Below are 18,390 nucleotides of genomic sequence, written 5' to 3' on the forward strand. Positions count from 1 at the left end.
ATATGATGTTAGAGTAGAGTTCAGCACTTTTTTTCAGCATGAGGAACTCTTTGCCACTTTTTCCTTAGAGAGATAACAGGTTCTGTCCATCATGGCTGTACTACTTTACATATGGCTAGTTTATAGGTTAGAGAAAAATATTTCAGTCCACACTCTATGTAATCTTTTTATATCAAATGCACAAGCAAGGAAAAGAAGCAGGATTATTTCAGCATAAATTAAACTGAGATATTTATTCTTTACAACTCTTTTTTTGTCATTTACATTTCCATATTCATAGAAAGGCAGCTAAAAATGTGCTTTGCTTTTAGAATTGAAAAAAAAAAAAAAAACAAACAACCAAACACAAAAACCTAAAAAACAGTTAAAAGTATCTCAATCCTGTGGGCTCAAATCAGATTATATCCTTATTACTCAATAGCTTTGAGTTTGATTCACTTATTAAAAGCAGGAGATGTCCAGACTGTCTGATGAAAACTAGGGCAAACTTATGCTTTAAGCCAACAGAAAGATTTTAGATGACCACAATTCAAGTAGTTGTTTTTGTGACTCCCAGTATGCATCAACATGCACATCTTGTGATTAAATCTTTATAATACTGTAAACTCTATAGAGATCAATCACAGCAACTGCATGAGTATCCTAGTAAGTGATCTGGAAATATACAAATATTGTAGTACAAAACTGGAAAAAAAAAATCAAGTCACAGGATGAAAATACAGTCACATCTTCTTACAAAGATCATGTTTGTTACTGTTCATTCACGCTATTGCCCAAGTAAAACATTGGTAACATGTATTTGTCCTGTTGCATATTTCATTTTTAGATTAAAACCTCTTTTTTTTTTTTTCTTAATTTTACACAGATACTAAACATTAAAGAGATATGTAGGGGGAAGAACAAAATAATTTAACAGTTTTGGGGGGCATAATTGCTATCCCATGTGACTAAGCTTCTATGTGCCTAAAAATAACTTGTGACAAGAGTGATACTAATCTATTGAGAGCAACTTAGAACACACAAATGCTGGTTATAAAGTAAAAAGTTTTGGTTTACAGAGGGTGCCTGAAACAGTCAGAGTCAAAGGAAGCTCATTAGATCTTTCCAGCATGAAAAACATGGCAAAAACCCAGCCACATACACAGACCTTAGATAAAGGTAAAGATAAATGGATAAAAAGCTTAATACAAAATCACATCAGGTTCTTTACATAGCCCTGCACTCTATGTTCCTTGAAAAGCCTATCCTTTTCCCATTACTATGCTACTGCATTTGAACATCCAAACAGGCTTGATTAATGCACTTATTTCAATAACTTAGTACTTTCCCTTTGTCTAATTCCAGCTTTTTAGAGGATATGTATTTTTGGGTTTCTGCCTAATTTCCAGTACTGTGGGAGTAAAAGGGAGAGGGAGAGTCATACCTGTACATACTGTGTAAAGAAAAAGAAAAGGGACTGGATTTTGCTATTTGTCTTCTTTCTGCACCATCCAAATCTCAAAAACACAGAGGAAAATAAGGTTCAAAAGTCAGAGGCAAACCAGAATAAATTTTTTTTGCCCACTCTACTACTACCTCACACCATCCCGGGAACACAGGGAAGAACAAGCTCTACAGAGGTTTAGCTGGGTAAGCACAGTCGATTTTCAATGGGCTTACATATAGGGTTACAGGGCAATAAAACAGAAGACAACAGACTGTAGATAATAGTGGCATAGCATGAATGAGGAAGACAAACAATTAAACTGTTCCTGGACATGATATTTCACCATGCCAGTTCTCAAAAGATGTAGTACAATCATTTAACTACAAATTTTTGAAGTATGATTAGTCCTCATGAATTAAGATATACTAAAAAAATCACGATATGTCTCAGAATTATTGTACAGATGGGATACATTATGCAAGTAATAAAATATGAAGTACCTATGTTCTTGCTGATAGAATTTACAGCTTATAAACTATGAACAGTTATAAATTAAGACATCACACAACTCCATAACTGGCTCCTAACCCATCATGGGAGCTTTGTTTGAGTATAAAAGACAGTATTTTTTGGTTTATGTTGGTTTTTGTTTGGGGATTCTTTTCATTCGCTATTCAACATGGAGAAGTATGATGAAATAGACTCATCATGTAACAGAAATTACAGAGGTAAACGTCATCTTTCAAAAATGCCTTGAGGGGACTTGCACTACAACTAAAACATATCTGCGTTCAACATATAAACAAGGTATTTAACAACAGCTACATTCAGATTACTTGCAAGTTTATAAACGTAATTTAAAATATGAAAAACCCTCATGACAGAAAGGTAGTCTGAAGGTCTGGACTTCAAGTTGATAGTCCATAAACTACACTTAAAATGGCAAAAGATTAACCCTGTCTCCACTTTCATACCCTTCAAAAGGGGTGAATCATTTGAATGTCCTAATTCCTACTCACTCAAGATACTGCCCAAAAATCTAATCCTCTTTACCTTTTGTCTTTAGCTCCTTGTCAGTTAATATACTAGCCCATCTCATTTTTCCTTTTCCAAATCTGATAATGCCATAGATGTGCATGATTATTAGAACATTTTGAAGAAAGATATATGCTGCCAATTCTATCATGTTTAAGTACTACTCAAGCAAAAGAAACAAAATAATCCAAATTTAAAAAACCCAAACAAACAGATTTGCTTTTATCATTAATAGTTGCAATACAAGCATCCGCAAACCTGGATTTCCACATCCAACTCTTTCTCCTTTAATCTTTTCATTTCAGAGACAATTTTTTACTAGATATCATTGTAAGTACAGCCAGTGAATACTCTTACCGTGATCGAGCTTTGAATACATCTGGAATTTCCACTTCATCTTGCTCAGACTCCACTATTTAGTGTTTGAAGCACTTCTTTTGGGGGGGGGGGGGGGTGGAGGGGAATCTTTGTAATGAATGATCCCAGTCTTATTTATTCAGACTCATTTCTGGGCGGACATTGAAAGCTTAAAGCTGTCCGAGCCCAGTGCATTAAACACAATGTCAAGAAGAGCGCTCGTTTCCACACATCCTTACACAGCACTTTCCACTGGCTCTTAAAACTGCAGAGCATTCGCACATGGGCGAGGCAAACTGCCTGCAGGATCTGATGGTACCTAATCAATAGACATTTTACCACTTATAGATGCTAGCATTTAGAATAGAGTCACAGAGAGTCAGGTCTGTAGTTTAACTCACTCTCTTCCCAGCCAGCTCTCAGTAGGCACAAAGAATGTCTTTTTGTAACAAATTTTCATTCTCAGGTACCACAGTGTTATATTTCAGGTACATAATATATTAAATATTAATTATGTTCCTTCACTGCTTGAGCTAAAGATATACTTTCCTGCTAATCTTTAAAGATGGAAGCCAATGCTGTAAGCTACTCAAAGTAAGGGCCTCTAGCAGGTGACATATAGAAAGAGGCTGGTGGGCCCAGAACTAGGGCCATGAGCTAGACCTGCAGCAAACATGAGAAGGCATACTGGTGGACCCTGAGCTTTCAGAAAAGGGGTCGTACATTTTATACACCGAGAGACCAGGTTTGTTCCCTGGGCCACAGACTGAATTAAAGATTAGTATATCCCCCACTGTTGGAATATAACATGCAACCTTGAACGTATGCTTTTGGTAGCTGTATTGCTCCTGGAGATATGCAGGTAATATGACCTTCTGTTCAACACCACTTCAGTTTTTAATCAACTGTTTAGCTGCTCCCAGTTCAAAGGACAAAGACAGCCATTGCGAAAAATGCTTAAAAGAGGTACAAGACATGGAGTTGAAACATCAATGAATATATACACATCTGTCCAAACTGTTTGCAAAGACATGAATTAGCAATGTGAGAATCAAGGGGGAAAAAATCTGACCAGAAGTATTTTGACAATTCTCAAGGCAGGGGGGGCAGGAACCACAGTCAGATCATGCATGGTGAGGTGGAGAAAGTGGGGCAGTACAGAAGCACACTGCTATCAGGAGTAGCCTCTGCTCTTCAGCTCAGCAGAGAAGTAGATGGGGGGAGCCCATTAGCAGTACCTCTAAACTTTCTTATACTAGAGTGAATTGGTACTAACGTCCCTGATGGCTCCAGTGTTACGCCATGACAGAATCAGGCCCTATCTTGCAGGGCATTTATTTTCAAATAGTAAGCTTGAACAATTTTTCACTAGAACCCCAAACATTCAAAGTTATCCTGAAGAGGGGAAGACAGAAAGTTTGGCATGTCCACAGACAGGTATAAACGTGCTAGGAGTAAACACAGAGTGATAGTTACAAGAAGGTTCCTACTCATCAGATCAGTCTGGATGTGGACAGCCTTCCAATGGGAAGCACTGGAAGACTGGGGAGAGGAAAAAGTATAACTGCATTTAAGATGGAACTAGATAAACTCATGGAGAAATTACATTTTATGGTACTTGGGATAAGCAGGGACCAGACTCCATGACTCAGAAGGTGTTTTCCAGGCTAAGAGCTCCAAAGAACTTGTTCCACATTTGTATATAACTGCTTGTCATTTAGACTGTTTCAAGTGCATGGAAGGAATTTTTTTTTTCCATTCAGGAAGTTTAATCATTCTAATATACTAAGTATACAACCCCTAAAATGAAAAAAAGCCAATTGCATGTTCCTACTGCATATAAATAGTTAATTGGACAAACAAGGTTTTAGTTCAAGAAATTAGAGCTGGACTACCTCAAAATGTTCTTATCAGCAGGAGACTGCTTTATTTTAAGCAGCTTTTAAAATAAAGAAATCAATACCATCATCAACAGGGAAAGTGGTTTACTTTTTGAGCAGAGGTTCAGTAACAAAGCTCTGCCTGACCACTGACAGAACCAGAGCATTGATTAAACATGGCTTTCAGCTTGTACTACCTTTGGCTGTACTAGCGAGTGCAGATGCCTTCCAAGGCTGAAAAACAGCAAGTCAGTCATAATACAGTAATATATGGTTGAAGTAGCACTTTATCCTCATGAACTAAATTTGATTCATGAGCATTCTACTTGAGTGATTTTTTTTCTTTTCAGAAAACTGTTGTGCTTCAACAATTCCTTTATAAACACTTCAAGTGTCAAAAAACCACAAAACATTTCTTTCCTATGAAATGACTTCAACCTCCTCAACAAAACAGAACGAACTTGCTTGATCCCATCAAACCTTGCTCAGGATTCAACATCATATCCTGGGGATATGAGGGGCCAACAGAACCAACAGCCCTGTAGTTAGGGCCCTCATGGGCAAAGGAAATCAGGAAACCAAATTTCAGATTTCCGCATCTATTCTCATTCTGTTCCAGAGTTATTGCCTTGGTCTTCCTATTCCCCAATAACTTCTGCATTTAATATAGCTGAATAGGTTGAACTGGTGAGCTTACAAGAAACTTTCCTTGGAAGAGGGAACAGTGGCTAGCTTTCTATGAAACAGAAGAACCTCAAGATCTAGCCTCTTTACACATCCAACTTGAACTCCCACTTGGAAGGCCACATCCCAAGACCACTAGGTTATCAGCTGTTACTTAAACCACCTGACAGTGTGTCCTTTCTCATTCACTCCAGAAATTCTAAGCTGAGGCCAGAAGCTTCTCCATCAGGAGTTGTTTTCACTTACACTGACACAGTTCTGCAATAAGTTTTGATTCTGACAAATTTGAATTTTCCAAAGAAATCTGTTCCATTACAAATTCCTTTCACCTCTATTCCGTTTGAAAAGGTGATTACTACTGTAAAAACTTCCTCTTGAGAACAGAGACATGCAATATACACAAATTCAACTCTCACTGTATTCTCAATTCCAAGCTAGAAAAAAAGACATTGTTTTATGACTGCCATTCTTAAGAAAGTGAACTAATGTACAGAAAGTCATAAAATATAAAGATCTCTTGAGGTGACAGGGTGACCACCACCTTCACCCTATGCACAATGATTTTGAAAATTTTAAACAGGTAGTGTAAACTTAACATCCAGTATGTGCCTCTTGAAGCAGTTCTTCAGAATAACAAGCAGGTAAGCAATGTTCTCTGTAAAAAGCAGCATTAAAACCCAGCAACATCCTACCTATAAAATACCTCAGTTGAAAGTGTATACAGTAGCATCACCACAAGTAAGTGGAAGGGAGAAAGAAAAAGATAAGGCTAGAAGACTGCAGGGCCAGATGTAACAACTATAAAATAAATATGCGATTAAAATTAAAAACAAGGAAGCAGGGAAACAGCATGACAGGAATGCTTCAGCCCAGTGATAATCCAACTGTTTCCATTTTACTACTCCTAGGAATATTCAGAGTTGTTCACCACAAAAGCCAAAGTGTCACAAAGTGTGATTGGGCAACGGAAAGGAAGAGGAGACATGGGGGCTTTGATTTAGCCAAATTCAACTGCCATGGTAACCTACATGACAAACAAAGATTAAGACAGCAGATTAACAATCTGTTTTCTCTGCTCCATTCCACAGTTTTCACTTGTTAACTTTTAAAGTCGTCTTCGCTGCTGACCCCCAATATAATGCTGTAACAAATTTCCTAAGATGGGACTATATTCAGTCTTACACATTTTATTCCTGAGCATTGAAAGTATGCTTGAAGAACTTCTGCATTGTTGCCAGCTTTGTGCTGCAGTTTGGAAGAGCTCTCCCTAGCAGAAGTTAATTCTTGGAAAAGTTGCTCTTTGGAAAGTGATCACTGGTATTTTAGCTCTCTGACTTCTGAGAAAGGACTCTGTCTGCAATCTGTTTAACTACTAATTTTCAGACTGGCATAAGCAGTGCAAATAAGTTAAAATTAAGTAAAGTCTTCATGTCACTAACTCCTCTTTCATCTGACCTGCAAAGTCTCACCATCTGCTACTACTCAGCAGAAAGCAAGCGGTGTCTTTATTTCCTTAAAAAGCATATGCATCACCACAGGTGGCCAGGAGATAATAGGAAAACAGCCATTTTTATAGCATTTCCCATTTATGCTGTCTCTCTGCTTCCTTGTGGAAGCATTATTTCAGAAATGGATGACAACCTAGTCAGGCATCATAACTACGAATCGCACAAGGGGCAGTCCCTATCCCAAACTGTCAAACATGCCTATGTATAAAATAATATCATAACACAGTAAAGAAAGACACCCTCCAGATGTCCATTTAGCTCTTCCATTATAGAAGATGCTGAAATAACTTATAAAACAAGAAGGCATTGACAGCAGTACTCAACACAGTAACAGCATTCAATAAAAGAATTGAAAAAGATGTAAAGAGAGCTAGCCCAATCAAAATGACACCAGAAATAAAGAAAGATGAAAGTTTAGCACACATTTCGGACCCATACAGAAGAAGCTATTGCTGTTTAGTGCCACATGAAAAAAGTAGTTGTTGGACCCTTCAGTATGCAATAGAGAATAAGTTCCCCAAACAAGGAGTATAGTTTGGCTACAAAGGTATGCTTAGTTTTCTTCTCAAAAGCACTTCCAAAATGATAATAGAAAGCCTCTATCACAAAATCATTTAAGTTTTCACTGAGAATTTAAGTGTTTTAAACCTAATGTTCAGAAACAACACACAAAACTACATGGAAAGCTTGTCAGAAAAAAAAGCAGAAAGCTGTTATGAAAGGGAAAAAACGCCCATAGCTTAAGACTGCACGCTGTGAACTGGAAACTCTGGAATGGAAAGTCATAATTAGGGACTAGACATCCACAATGTGTAGTAATTGCTACACTACTGGATAAAATGCAAACACCAAATACAGTCAATATTTCTTAATAGCACAGTGTAAATAAAGTTGCCTTGCATTGATAGGAAAATTCCAGCTTCTTTTATTGGTGTATGAATGGTTTAAATTCTAATCCCAATGCATACAATTTATACATATTACTGATGGCTCTCCAAAGATAGCAATCTTCTAGCTTCTGTGATAAATCATTAACAGGGGAGCTAACCAGGAGAGGAGATCTCTACTTGTTGAAAATTCTGATCCTCCAACAGGTGGCTGCAAAACTTCCCTGCAGTTACATTCTTGCCAAAGGTGCACTGTTTAGCCAGATCAGCCTTGTGTTTTACTGTAATAGGATAATATAATGAGGAAACATGCTAAAAAGCTTAGGACTACACCTACACTACAGAAATACGATTATGTAATAATATGACACAGTCATTTGGGACTGACAGAGTTTTTCTCAAAGCATTAATTTCTTACATATCATTCAGTCAGAGCATATTTTATTTTAATTTGAAATTTTAGAAGCCCTCTTGAACAAGTCACAACTGCTAAAAAATTAAAAATTTAAAAGACAAGCAGGCAATAGTTATTCAAAAGGCAAGCAATTTTTCAGAGAGCATTCTTTGAACAGTCTTTTGCTAATCTATCTTTCCATAAGTTGTGCATTTACTTGCTTGGCCATTTAAAAAAAAAAAATTAAAACTTTTTTCCTTTTATAAAATAGCAGCAGAATAATGAAAGGCTGTAAAGATAGCCTGGCAAGTAAGAAGTCATGACATCCATGAGGCAACAATTAGCAGCCTCTCCAGGAGACAGGAAACTAGGAAAAAGGGCATCATACTTCTAGACAGCAGATCTGCCATTGTACATTTACTTACTCTTTAAGATACTCCTTACATTATAAGAGGAGTAGGTAGGAAGAGCTATAGAGGAAGCTTCCACTGCTTCTGAACAAACATCTTAAAAATCCCAACCTTGTCCACTTCTGTTACTTTTAAAGCTTTGTTCAACTTTTATTTTTCAGGCTAATCTTTTATTCTGGGCATCTGCCACAATCTGTTTCGAAAGAAATAATTGATAAAATGGGCCAAGATAGAACATGAAAGTTTTCTCATAAGTTCTTTAAAACTGTTTTAGAGTTTCTATCCTTTGGACTATGACTTGAAATTTGACAAAAAAGTCAAAGATACTTCATAAACATGCCATTTCCAATCATCATTAAAATCTACCCAAAATCTGACCAAACTATAAGCCTCTGAAAACATCATCCTCAGCATAAATGTGATGACAACTGGTAGTTCTCTGAAGATTTATGCTTTCATTGGGTATTTGTTAGTCCTTCATGTTTGCTATATACTAACAAAGGAGTAAGCATCACACCCATAAAGCATAACCTACACCAGAAATAGAAGCACTAAGAATTTAATTTAAACTGGGTTCCAGGAGCCATTATAATACTAGTCCAAGAAACTAAGAGCTGTGAAACTTGTCTTTACTCTTAATGCATTGCCTAATTGCAGTCAGACAGTGTGGAAGAAGAAGAAAGAGGATCCAATGAGAAAAGTAAAAGAAGTTGTGTACAATTACTTAGTGGGGTGAGGCAGAGGCCCACACTGAAGCCTGGAATATCTTGGGAGAAAGAAAAAAAAAACAGTTCTCTGTATGTTAGTGAGAAAACAGACACAAGAGTTGGATACACAGTTGTAAGACAGGGAGAGCTAGAGGTGACCACTGGGCCCGAGTAATAAAGAAGATGAGAATATAATCAGAATGTGCAAATGCAAACATTTCAAGGCAGCAGAGAGTTCAGCATTAGCCATGTTAAATTAAATTCACTGGAGGACATCCAGAAAAGGAGATCAGAGTGAGAGAACAAGACTTTTAAATAATCTGTTTATATTCCTCTCAAGCCATGAGCAATAGATCATAGAACGAACAAAACTTACTGAATTATTTTCATAAACTGTAACCTAACATCTTCAAAAAACAGTCTGTGGGACCACACTTAAGCAAAAGGGGAATCACGGATTTTAGTCAACATAAAAATAATAGTAAGTTAAAGCTTGGAAATACATGGGATCAGTCACAAAAGGAGAAAAGAAGGGATTTAAGGAAGGATTTCAGTGGAAAAAAAGGTTGGCAATTCTGCAAAAAAACATGCTAAAGGAGTGACCTAAGAGACTTTATAAGAACCAGACTAAGACAAAAATCAAAACAGCCAAATGAGTAACATTAAGGAACAAGCAAGCACCAGAGCTGGATGTAGCAGGGAGGAAGGACAATGAGGTGGCAGATGAACCTGGGTCTGACCAGGACAGGATTACAGGAGCTTTGTTGATAGCTTTTTCAGTTGAGTGAAAAGGACACCAGCCAAACTGGAGGCAATCCAAGATTGAACTAGAGGCACATCTGATGAACTCAGAGATGAAGGAAGAATATGGGACTGGCTGTGCTCCCAGTTTTGGAGTAAGGTCAAAGATGATGTATCTCCTAATTCTAGATGGGTGAAATTTAAGTATTACTTAAGGCTAGTCTAATTCCTCTGTCTTTGAAATCAATGGTTAGTTCAACATTAAAATCCTGTTCTAATGAAGAAAAAAGAAAAAAAAAAGAAAACCTAAATAAGAAAAAAAGCAAAGTACAGACATGGAAAGAGATGCAAGAGGGGACACAAGTCATAGATCTTACATGTCCTTTTTTAAGTAATATACAGCATCACCGTAAGTTTTTGCACACTAATTGTTAATTGTTTTATTTCCTTACATAACTATTAGCATTTATTTTCTGTAAAATATTTTATTTACTCACTCTAAGAAACAAAATCAGCTAGGAGAAGCCCAGTTTTGAAGTTCTCAGCCACTAGAGTTTATACTGCAAGTTCTAAACATTTTCACCCTAGTAGGACATCTAATGAATAAACAGGTAGGTGTTCCTGTACTGTGGTCACCAAGGCTGAAACAGAAACATAGTCCCAAACTCAATAACAGCAGCTCTCACCTTTGTGCCATGTGAAATTCAGTTGTTGAGATCCTAGTGTTCAAGACAGATGTACGCTCCTTTGAAGTAGAATGTACTACTAGTTGCGTACACATACACAGGGCTTTACACCACTTCGGACATTGTTTTACAGAAGCATAATTTATTTAGGGGACTTATACAGAAAAACAGTAAAGGAGCATTTGTGGCTTACTGATAGTCCAATTCCAATTAAGATCACCACTACGCCAGAAACATCTTAAATTGCTGACTGTTCACATGGCATTAGGCTAGGCTACTGTTTCTTTTCAGAAAGTCCATCCTGTTGGATATGGTCAATGAAAGATAACTAGAATAATTCTCTTACTCGGACAAAGCATGGTATACCAGTTAACAAAAGAGCCTCTTCTGCTTCTTTCCAAACTTTTAATTTGATAAAACCTTGTCCTGGTTTTGGCTGGGATAGAGTTAATTTTCTTTCTAGTTGCTGGTGTAGTGTTATGCTTTGGGTTCAGTATGAGAAGAATGTTGATAATACACTGATGTTTTCAGTTAGTGTAAACACTACTTCGCAACAAGTCAAGGATTTTTCAGCTTCTCATGCCCAGCCAGCAAGAAGGCTGGAGGGGCACAAGAAGTTGGAGGGGACACAGCCAAGACAGCTGACCCAAAGTGGCCAAAGGGATATTCCATATCATGTGCGGTATATAAACTGGGGGGAGTTTGCCAGGCAGGACCGCTGCTCAGGAACTAACTGGGCATCGGTCAGCAAGTGGTGAGCAACTGCATAGTGCATCACTTGTTTTGTATATTCCAATCCTTTTATTATTATTGTCATTTTATTATTGTTATTATTATCATTATTAGTTTCTTCCTTTCTGTTCTATTAAACTGTTATTATCTCAACTCACGAGTTTTACTTCCCCCCCCCCCCGATTCTCTCCCCCACTCCCACTGCGGGGGGGGGGGGGGGGGGGGAGTGAGTGAGCAGCTGTGTGGTGTTTAGTTACTGGCTGGGGTTAAACCGTGACAAACCTGTTTATAAGTGAGGAGAAACTTTTTTATAAAGAATATTGTACTCGATACTATAAAGAAGAATAGATTAGCTGAATAAATGGTAAAACCAGGAGAACTGAAAACATTGCCAGACTGTTTTAAACAACCTGAAGAATAAGAAAAGTGTCTTTTCCAGTAACTTTATTGAGCATATTTAGCCATAAACACTTTCAGATTGTGTTTGATTTTAAGTTGCCTGAATAACCTCAGTTTTATAGTCACAATCCATTTTTCAATTAATTTCAAAAAGCAATTTGAAAATGTTTTAAACATTGTTTTTTAAAAAAAACATAAAGGTTGAATATTGTTAGAGGCACCGTGGAATGTAGATAAGCTAGATTATCTAGGAAAACCGGGTTTTTTTCAGAATTAATTGGACAAATTTATTTTACCCATTTTACCTCCACCAGTTGTGTTAAACTATTCTTCAGGAAAGATAAGAAAGATAAAGAGTTAAAAAGACTCATGTTCTCTCATATCTATGTCAATCATTTTTTGAGTATTTCTAACCAAGCTTCAGCTTAATGTGTAGGATAGGGATGATCATAACTATACCAGTAAGGTATTTAAAGGATTAGTTAATATTTGTACATTATTTTGAAGTTAATTAGTGAAGAGAAAAACCCTGATTATCTTCAGTCACATAAGCCAGCACAAAGAAGTGTCAAAGATAAAATTTAATTTAAGGATCATAAAAATAAGTTCACTGTAAAACTTCATGGGTTGTACAGTATCACAAATAGAAAGACATCCTGATGTTGAATTCATTATCCAAGAGGAAGGAAAAGTATGTTAGGCAACGTCTACACCGCAGTTTTGTAACAGTATGCAAACACCACCAATAACAGCACTCTGGCCAGATAGCCTAAAGGCACAGATAACACTGTAGCTGGAATGCCGGCAAATTTGCACTGATCCGTGCACTATTTTTTACCAAAAGTATTTTCAGGAGGAAAAAATTATCTAGCATAGACATCCCATTTGGGTTCTGTAAAGTTTCGTGCATGCTGTTTTCTGTTGTTCCTTTAATTTGTATTTTTGGTGAAGCAGCTATGGGATTGAAATGTCGGTAGTCTATAGAGTGCTTTGATTCAAAGAAAAAGACTTAATGAAAACAACAGATAAAGAAAAGTATAGCAGACTAAGATATGAGTTAAAAAGTTAAGAGATCAAGTTATGGGAGAACCTTTTAAAACTTACACTTACCTGGATACAAAAGCGTACACACCTGAGCTCAGAAAAATAGCTGGCCACTCTCATAAGGGCAATTTTCATTAAAAGGGCTAACAGAATTCTCTCAGGACTGATGAGCCATTGATAAATCATGTCCCACTTGGTAAAACAGACAAAAGATAACTTTTTCAGTACTTACATCAAACGTGGGTGTGCTTTGCTGGGCACTCTGATTACAGGGTTCTCTGAAGCAGTCAGTGAATGGAAGCAAAAGACCCATTGCAATAATGCGAGAACATAGTTTTTCTGCTTCTTCTTGTGGTGCATTTTCCTGCTGGCTGAAGAGCTTTTCTAGCAGAGTTCGTCCTGCCAAGGTGATGACACAGATCAATAAGAATTTGTAGCTATCTACGGGACACAAAGATTAAAGCATTACAATGTGTATTGAAAATCTCAACTATTAGAAGTAAAAATATGAAATAAAAAAAGAATTCTTGAGAAAAGTATCTGATAATAAGTCTTTAATATAAAATATTTCTATATAATAATTTGAACTGATCTGTAGCCTGATTAATCAGTAAATTGAAGAAAATATACATTGTGTTGGCTGCACTGTGGAGTAGGAACAAAAACCATGAGATGCCATTGTAGCATCAATTTCCTATTTATATTATACAATTGTTCGGATGGGAAAACCAAGATATTACCAAGAAATGAAGTAACTTTTCCAAGGGTGTCACACAAACTTATTATAGAATCAAGTCTCCCAACTCTTGGAATGAGCCTTTGTTTTTTGAATCATAAAATTATGATAGTCTTCAAGAAATTGTGCTCTGTTTCTTTGGAGAAATTCTCAATAAAGGAATAATAACAAAAAAAATCCTGATAACTATTCTGTTTAAAATTGTATTTAATACAGCTCCAGAGCAGCAGAGTGCTCCAAAACAAAATGCAGTGCCACAAGCAGCAATTCAGAGAAGTAAAACTTCTGAAGAGTGGGGAGAGACTTATTCCTATTATAGGGCCAGATTTCATGATCAAAGTATTTTCTTTGTTATCTCACCAGAGCATGAAAGGAGGGCATATGTTATAAAGTATGTTACAGGAGACAAAAGACTGCTATGCTGTGTGCAGTTAACCAGAGAGAGACTACAAAAATTAGTTATATACGCAGGCTGTAATAAAATCTACATTGTAAGAATATTAAATTGCTTGATTAGGCTCTAAAATGTTAAAAGATGCCAAAGTTAAGATTTACAGGATATAAATAAAGAGATTAAATAGATCTACTGAAAAGAAAAGGCAGACAGGGTAATAAATTTAATTTCATGTTTTAGCATGAACTAGCTGTGAATACAATTTGTACCTAAATCAGTTTCTATAGTCTGTTTTTTCCACCCACTCACTGGAAACCAAAGGTATTTTCCAGAAAAAATATATTGCATTAAGAAAGCACTTTAGTGTCATTTAAAGAAATAATACTAATAATAAAAATAATAATAATGATGATAATAATGTTAATACTTCTGGTTTTTACATACAAATGCAAGATTTCTGGTTGAATGTTGATTTTATTCAAAATGTAAAATTTTCCAGGCTTTCTGAACATACTAAAAAGATTTTTCTTTTAAACATCTGGATGCAATTTAAAAAGGATATCGTAAGTGACATTTAGCCCAAAGTTTCTGTATTATTTTCATTTCATGTGGCACTACGGCCTAAAATAAACAATGCATTAAAATGTTAGAGGTTATTGCTAAGATTTTCCTCTCTACATCTAAAAATCTGATAATTCTGAATTATAAACCCAAGTTTCCTAGCCTTTTATTAGATGCAATACAGTACATTCAAGGGGATAAGCTAGGGGATAAACTTGTAAGATACAAAAGTTTTGTTATGTTTGCTAATTAGTTTGCCTCTGTTCCTTGGTTTCACCACCTATAAGGTGATGCTAACAAAATTGCTTATTCAGCATATCCTTCTATTTAGCTAAAGATACAGTTCAGTTGTTAAATCTTCAAAGTAGTTAATTAATTGAAGACAGGCTTTCTTACTGACTGATATGCACTGTGATTTTTAACAACAATTTACCCACAGTTGCAGCAATGTCCAGCAATCCCCTACATGAAGAAAGGCAACAGTATGAAACCATGGAAGCGAAGTGCAAATAGGGAGCTATCTGCCAACAGATGGTTTTGTGATTTGTTGTAGTAATTTTTCTTTGGGGTTGTAATTGCCAATGCTTAGTGGCGTTGTAAAAGACCACTAAAAGAAAACCCTATCTACTGCCCTCTTACTGTGATAAATGGATTCTCCTAGCTATAAATATCGAGATTAAGCTATGTAAGTTTTAGAAAAAATTAAGAGTACAAGACTGGCATCACACTGGCACCAGAGCACCAATAGGTAGCATTTCTGGGGCAAAGCACATCATATTACCATCGTATCACCTTATATCGCTGAGTAAGTTCAACAACACGGAAAGTTGTCTAGTTAAATGAGAGACTGCAAGTCATGAGGATGAATGGGGAAGTCAATGCTTTACACTTATCTAAAATGCACAGAAGAAAAAATAATAATAAAAAAATAACAGAGGAAAAGCACTTTGCACACACACACAAAATAGAACTATGCAAGAAAACTATATATTTCTTCATGCTATAGTAAACACTCAAATGTTATCCATGACTTTTGAATGTCAGACTTGATATATCTTTTTTTTTTTGTCTGGATGTTTCAAGGTTTAAATAATCCTATCATGTTTAGAGTCTTCCCCTGCACATCCAGAAGCAGAATAGCCCCCTCCTTTCCTTCTGTCCCCCTCTCCCCCCACCCCGGCTTTTGCTTTAACCTAATTAACAGGGATAATATCTGTAAACGACAAAACGGGAAATGAGGCCTTTTTTTTCCCCCTTAATCCACTCACTCATTTGCTAATTTTTGTAGCACTTCTTAACAGTCTTGCTCAAGATCAAATACTTTATTCAGAATCTTGCCATTCAGTTGCAGTTTAATTTGTACAGTGGTTATTAACTATCGTTGTTTAGTGATTATTAACTATTGTCTAAACATACTTTAGCATTCAGACAATATAGAATAAGTATATATGTAAAAAAAGTCATTAATGAACTTAATATATTTTACTGTACTCTGTATTACTTATGTCATTTTGTCCCTCTGAACCTGAAGCATTCTCTCCAGTGTATTAGTAGTCTCAGAATAAATAGGGTAGTAAAAATTGTTTAATTGTATTAGCTAGCACTTTTTTACCTAAAAGAATCAATCATTTAACTCTAGTACTATTAAGCTGTCCTTTGCGTCAAATATACGTTGAGTCAAAAAAATAAAGGTTCTCAACACAAAGGTAATAATGTTCGGATAAAGCTGTGCTCTAACACAGCTTGTGTGTTCCTTACAATTGCTATGGAAACCTGAGGACAGGCACAGAAATTTGAATTACAGAAATACATTTTGCCAGTTCAGTTAACACATTTTACCAAATGCAAGCTGAAAAAAGTTCAATTTTCAATGCATAGAGAAATAGCTTCACTGCAAACAGCTGTAAAAAAAAAAAAATCTCCGTAAGAACAATAAATGGGTTATATGTTCAAAGCACTTACTGGGCAGTGTATTTAGAACAGACTGTTAAGCCACTAAAGTTTTGTACCTAACCAGCTAGGGCTTATCATCAAATTGAACAGTCATTACATGTGCCAGAACCACCCATCCCACATCAAACATAAAACCCAGCCAAAGTTATAAAAAAAGACAACACGTATTTTCCTTAAAGGGGACCGAGGAGGTAAACTCTACCAAAAGAAAGTGTGTCAGTACTTGAGAGCGTTGCTCATTTCTGAGACAACACCACACCGTGCTGTACCACCTGACAGATGGAGTAGCTATGGCACTGTAATTCCAGACAGGGCTGAAGTTATTTTACATGGGAGAACAACATTTGAAAGCCACCACTTACCAAAAAGTAGTTCGACCCTTGTTAGGGGCATCTGATATTTCTCTTTCATGTACTTTCAGGTAAAAGCCAGTTGTCACTACAGTAGAAACGTTCCAGCTCCAAAGTCCTCTGTGGCCTGGGGAGGCTGGTGCTGAGTCCGCCCCCGCCTCACTGCTCTCTGACCTTACCTGCGCCTGAACTGGTGTCAAAGCAAGAGATGTTCATGAAACAGCAGGGGTCACGTTTATGATTTTGATTCAGGGCAAGATGAAGTTTATATTTTTGTTTAGGTATAGCAAAAAACCTCTTTAACACTGGACTCCACAGGCTTTTAACTATTTTTGTTTGGAACCAGAAATGGTTTTCCAGCACCCTGTCTATTTGCACTACACGTTAAATTAAAATGACTTTGTGTCTATATGCTTGAAATTGACTGTACAATGTTAATCCCTGAATCTATTCATTAAACAGCAAAACCAAAACCACAGCCATATTTAATGCATAGGCTAAATTCCAGTGAACTTCAACTGTGAGATTTTGAGCCACAATTTTTCATCTTTCGTTTATCAACAAAGTGCAGCAACAACCACCTTTTTCCTCAGACACCATTAATCACCTCATATTTGTAACTTACATGAGGTAATACCTTCAATAGGTGAAGATGGTTGCAAATAACCTGGAATAATTAAATGATTAATGATTTCATAATTATTAAATGATCAGCTGATTTCTGTTACAGGGATTTAAATGCAATGGTAAAACAATTTCTCTTGGTTGCCTTTACATGCTGTGAAAATAGTAAAGAACAAAGAGCTCTCAGATCTTTTTCCCTAAAATGTTAAGTTCCCATTTTTTTATATTTTAAACAACTTTTCTTCCCAGAAATCCCAGGTCATGAAGTTCCTGAAGCCCATTCTTACATTTTCCCTAAGTATTAGTTTGGTGAGAGATGGGAGGCATACTAAGTTTTGAATTAGAGAAGAACTGCAGCTAAGTTTCAGCCTTAGATCAAATCAGTATTCTGAGGATCTTGCCAAAACCTTTCACCAAATAAGATGACTATAAACTCCTAAGTTATTTTTTAGGAGCTTAGAATGACTTATTAAATCCCAGTAAGGGTTTAAAAGACTTTTTTTCTTTTCTTACAAAGGATTACACAATTAATTAACTAAAAGAATGGGAACATGAAATTAAGTTTGGAAGTAACAGGTACTCTGGCCTTCTGTGGGTATTTAGTGATACTTTTGCTCAGGCTCAGCCTGGGTCTTCTGGCTCAGCTTCCAAATTCCATGTTCTCCACCTCCATGCCATTTGCTGCTTCCTCCCATTGCCATGAAGATGAAGCACTATGACCTTGTCACCTCCTGTACAACATTACAGGTCTTCATCTCATCCCTATGACCAAGTCTTGAGTAACACTCTTCATCAAAACCACCTCTGTAGAACCTGTAAGCTATTCACTGCAGAATGAAAATTCACAAGTCCCAGTATGGTTTCCATTCTTACCGTCTCTGT

General features: G+C 36.5%; 1 protein-coding gene across 2 annotated transcripts in view; it reads right to left on the reverse strand.

Moving 5' to 3' along the window:
- Positions 1-18,390, reverse strand: part of FMN2 (formin 2) — a 164,867-nt gene that overhangs the window by 131,736 nt on the left and 14,741 nt on the right. For both annotated transcript variants that reach the window (XM_052805703.1, XM_052805704.1), the window contains exon 2: positions 13,123-13,289. In XM_052805703.1, coding sequence (XP_052661663.1) covers positions 13,123-13,289 — 167 coding nt within the window. The remainder of the gene's footprint in view (positions 1-13,122; positions 13,290-18,390) is intronic.

This window comes from Harpia harpyja, chromosome 13 (genome assembly GCF_026419915.1).
Source record: "Harpia harpyja isolate bHarHar1 chromosome 13, bHarHar1 primary haplotype, whole genome shotgun sequence".
Taxonomy (NCBI): Eukaryota; Metazoa; Chordata; class Aves; order Accipitriformes; family Accipitridae; genus Harpia; species Harpia harpyja.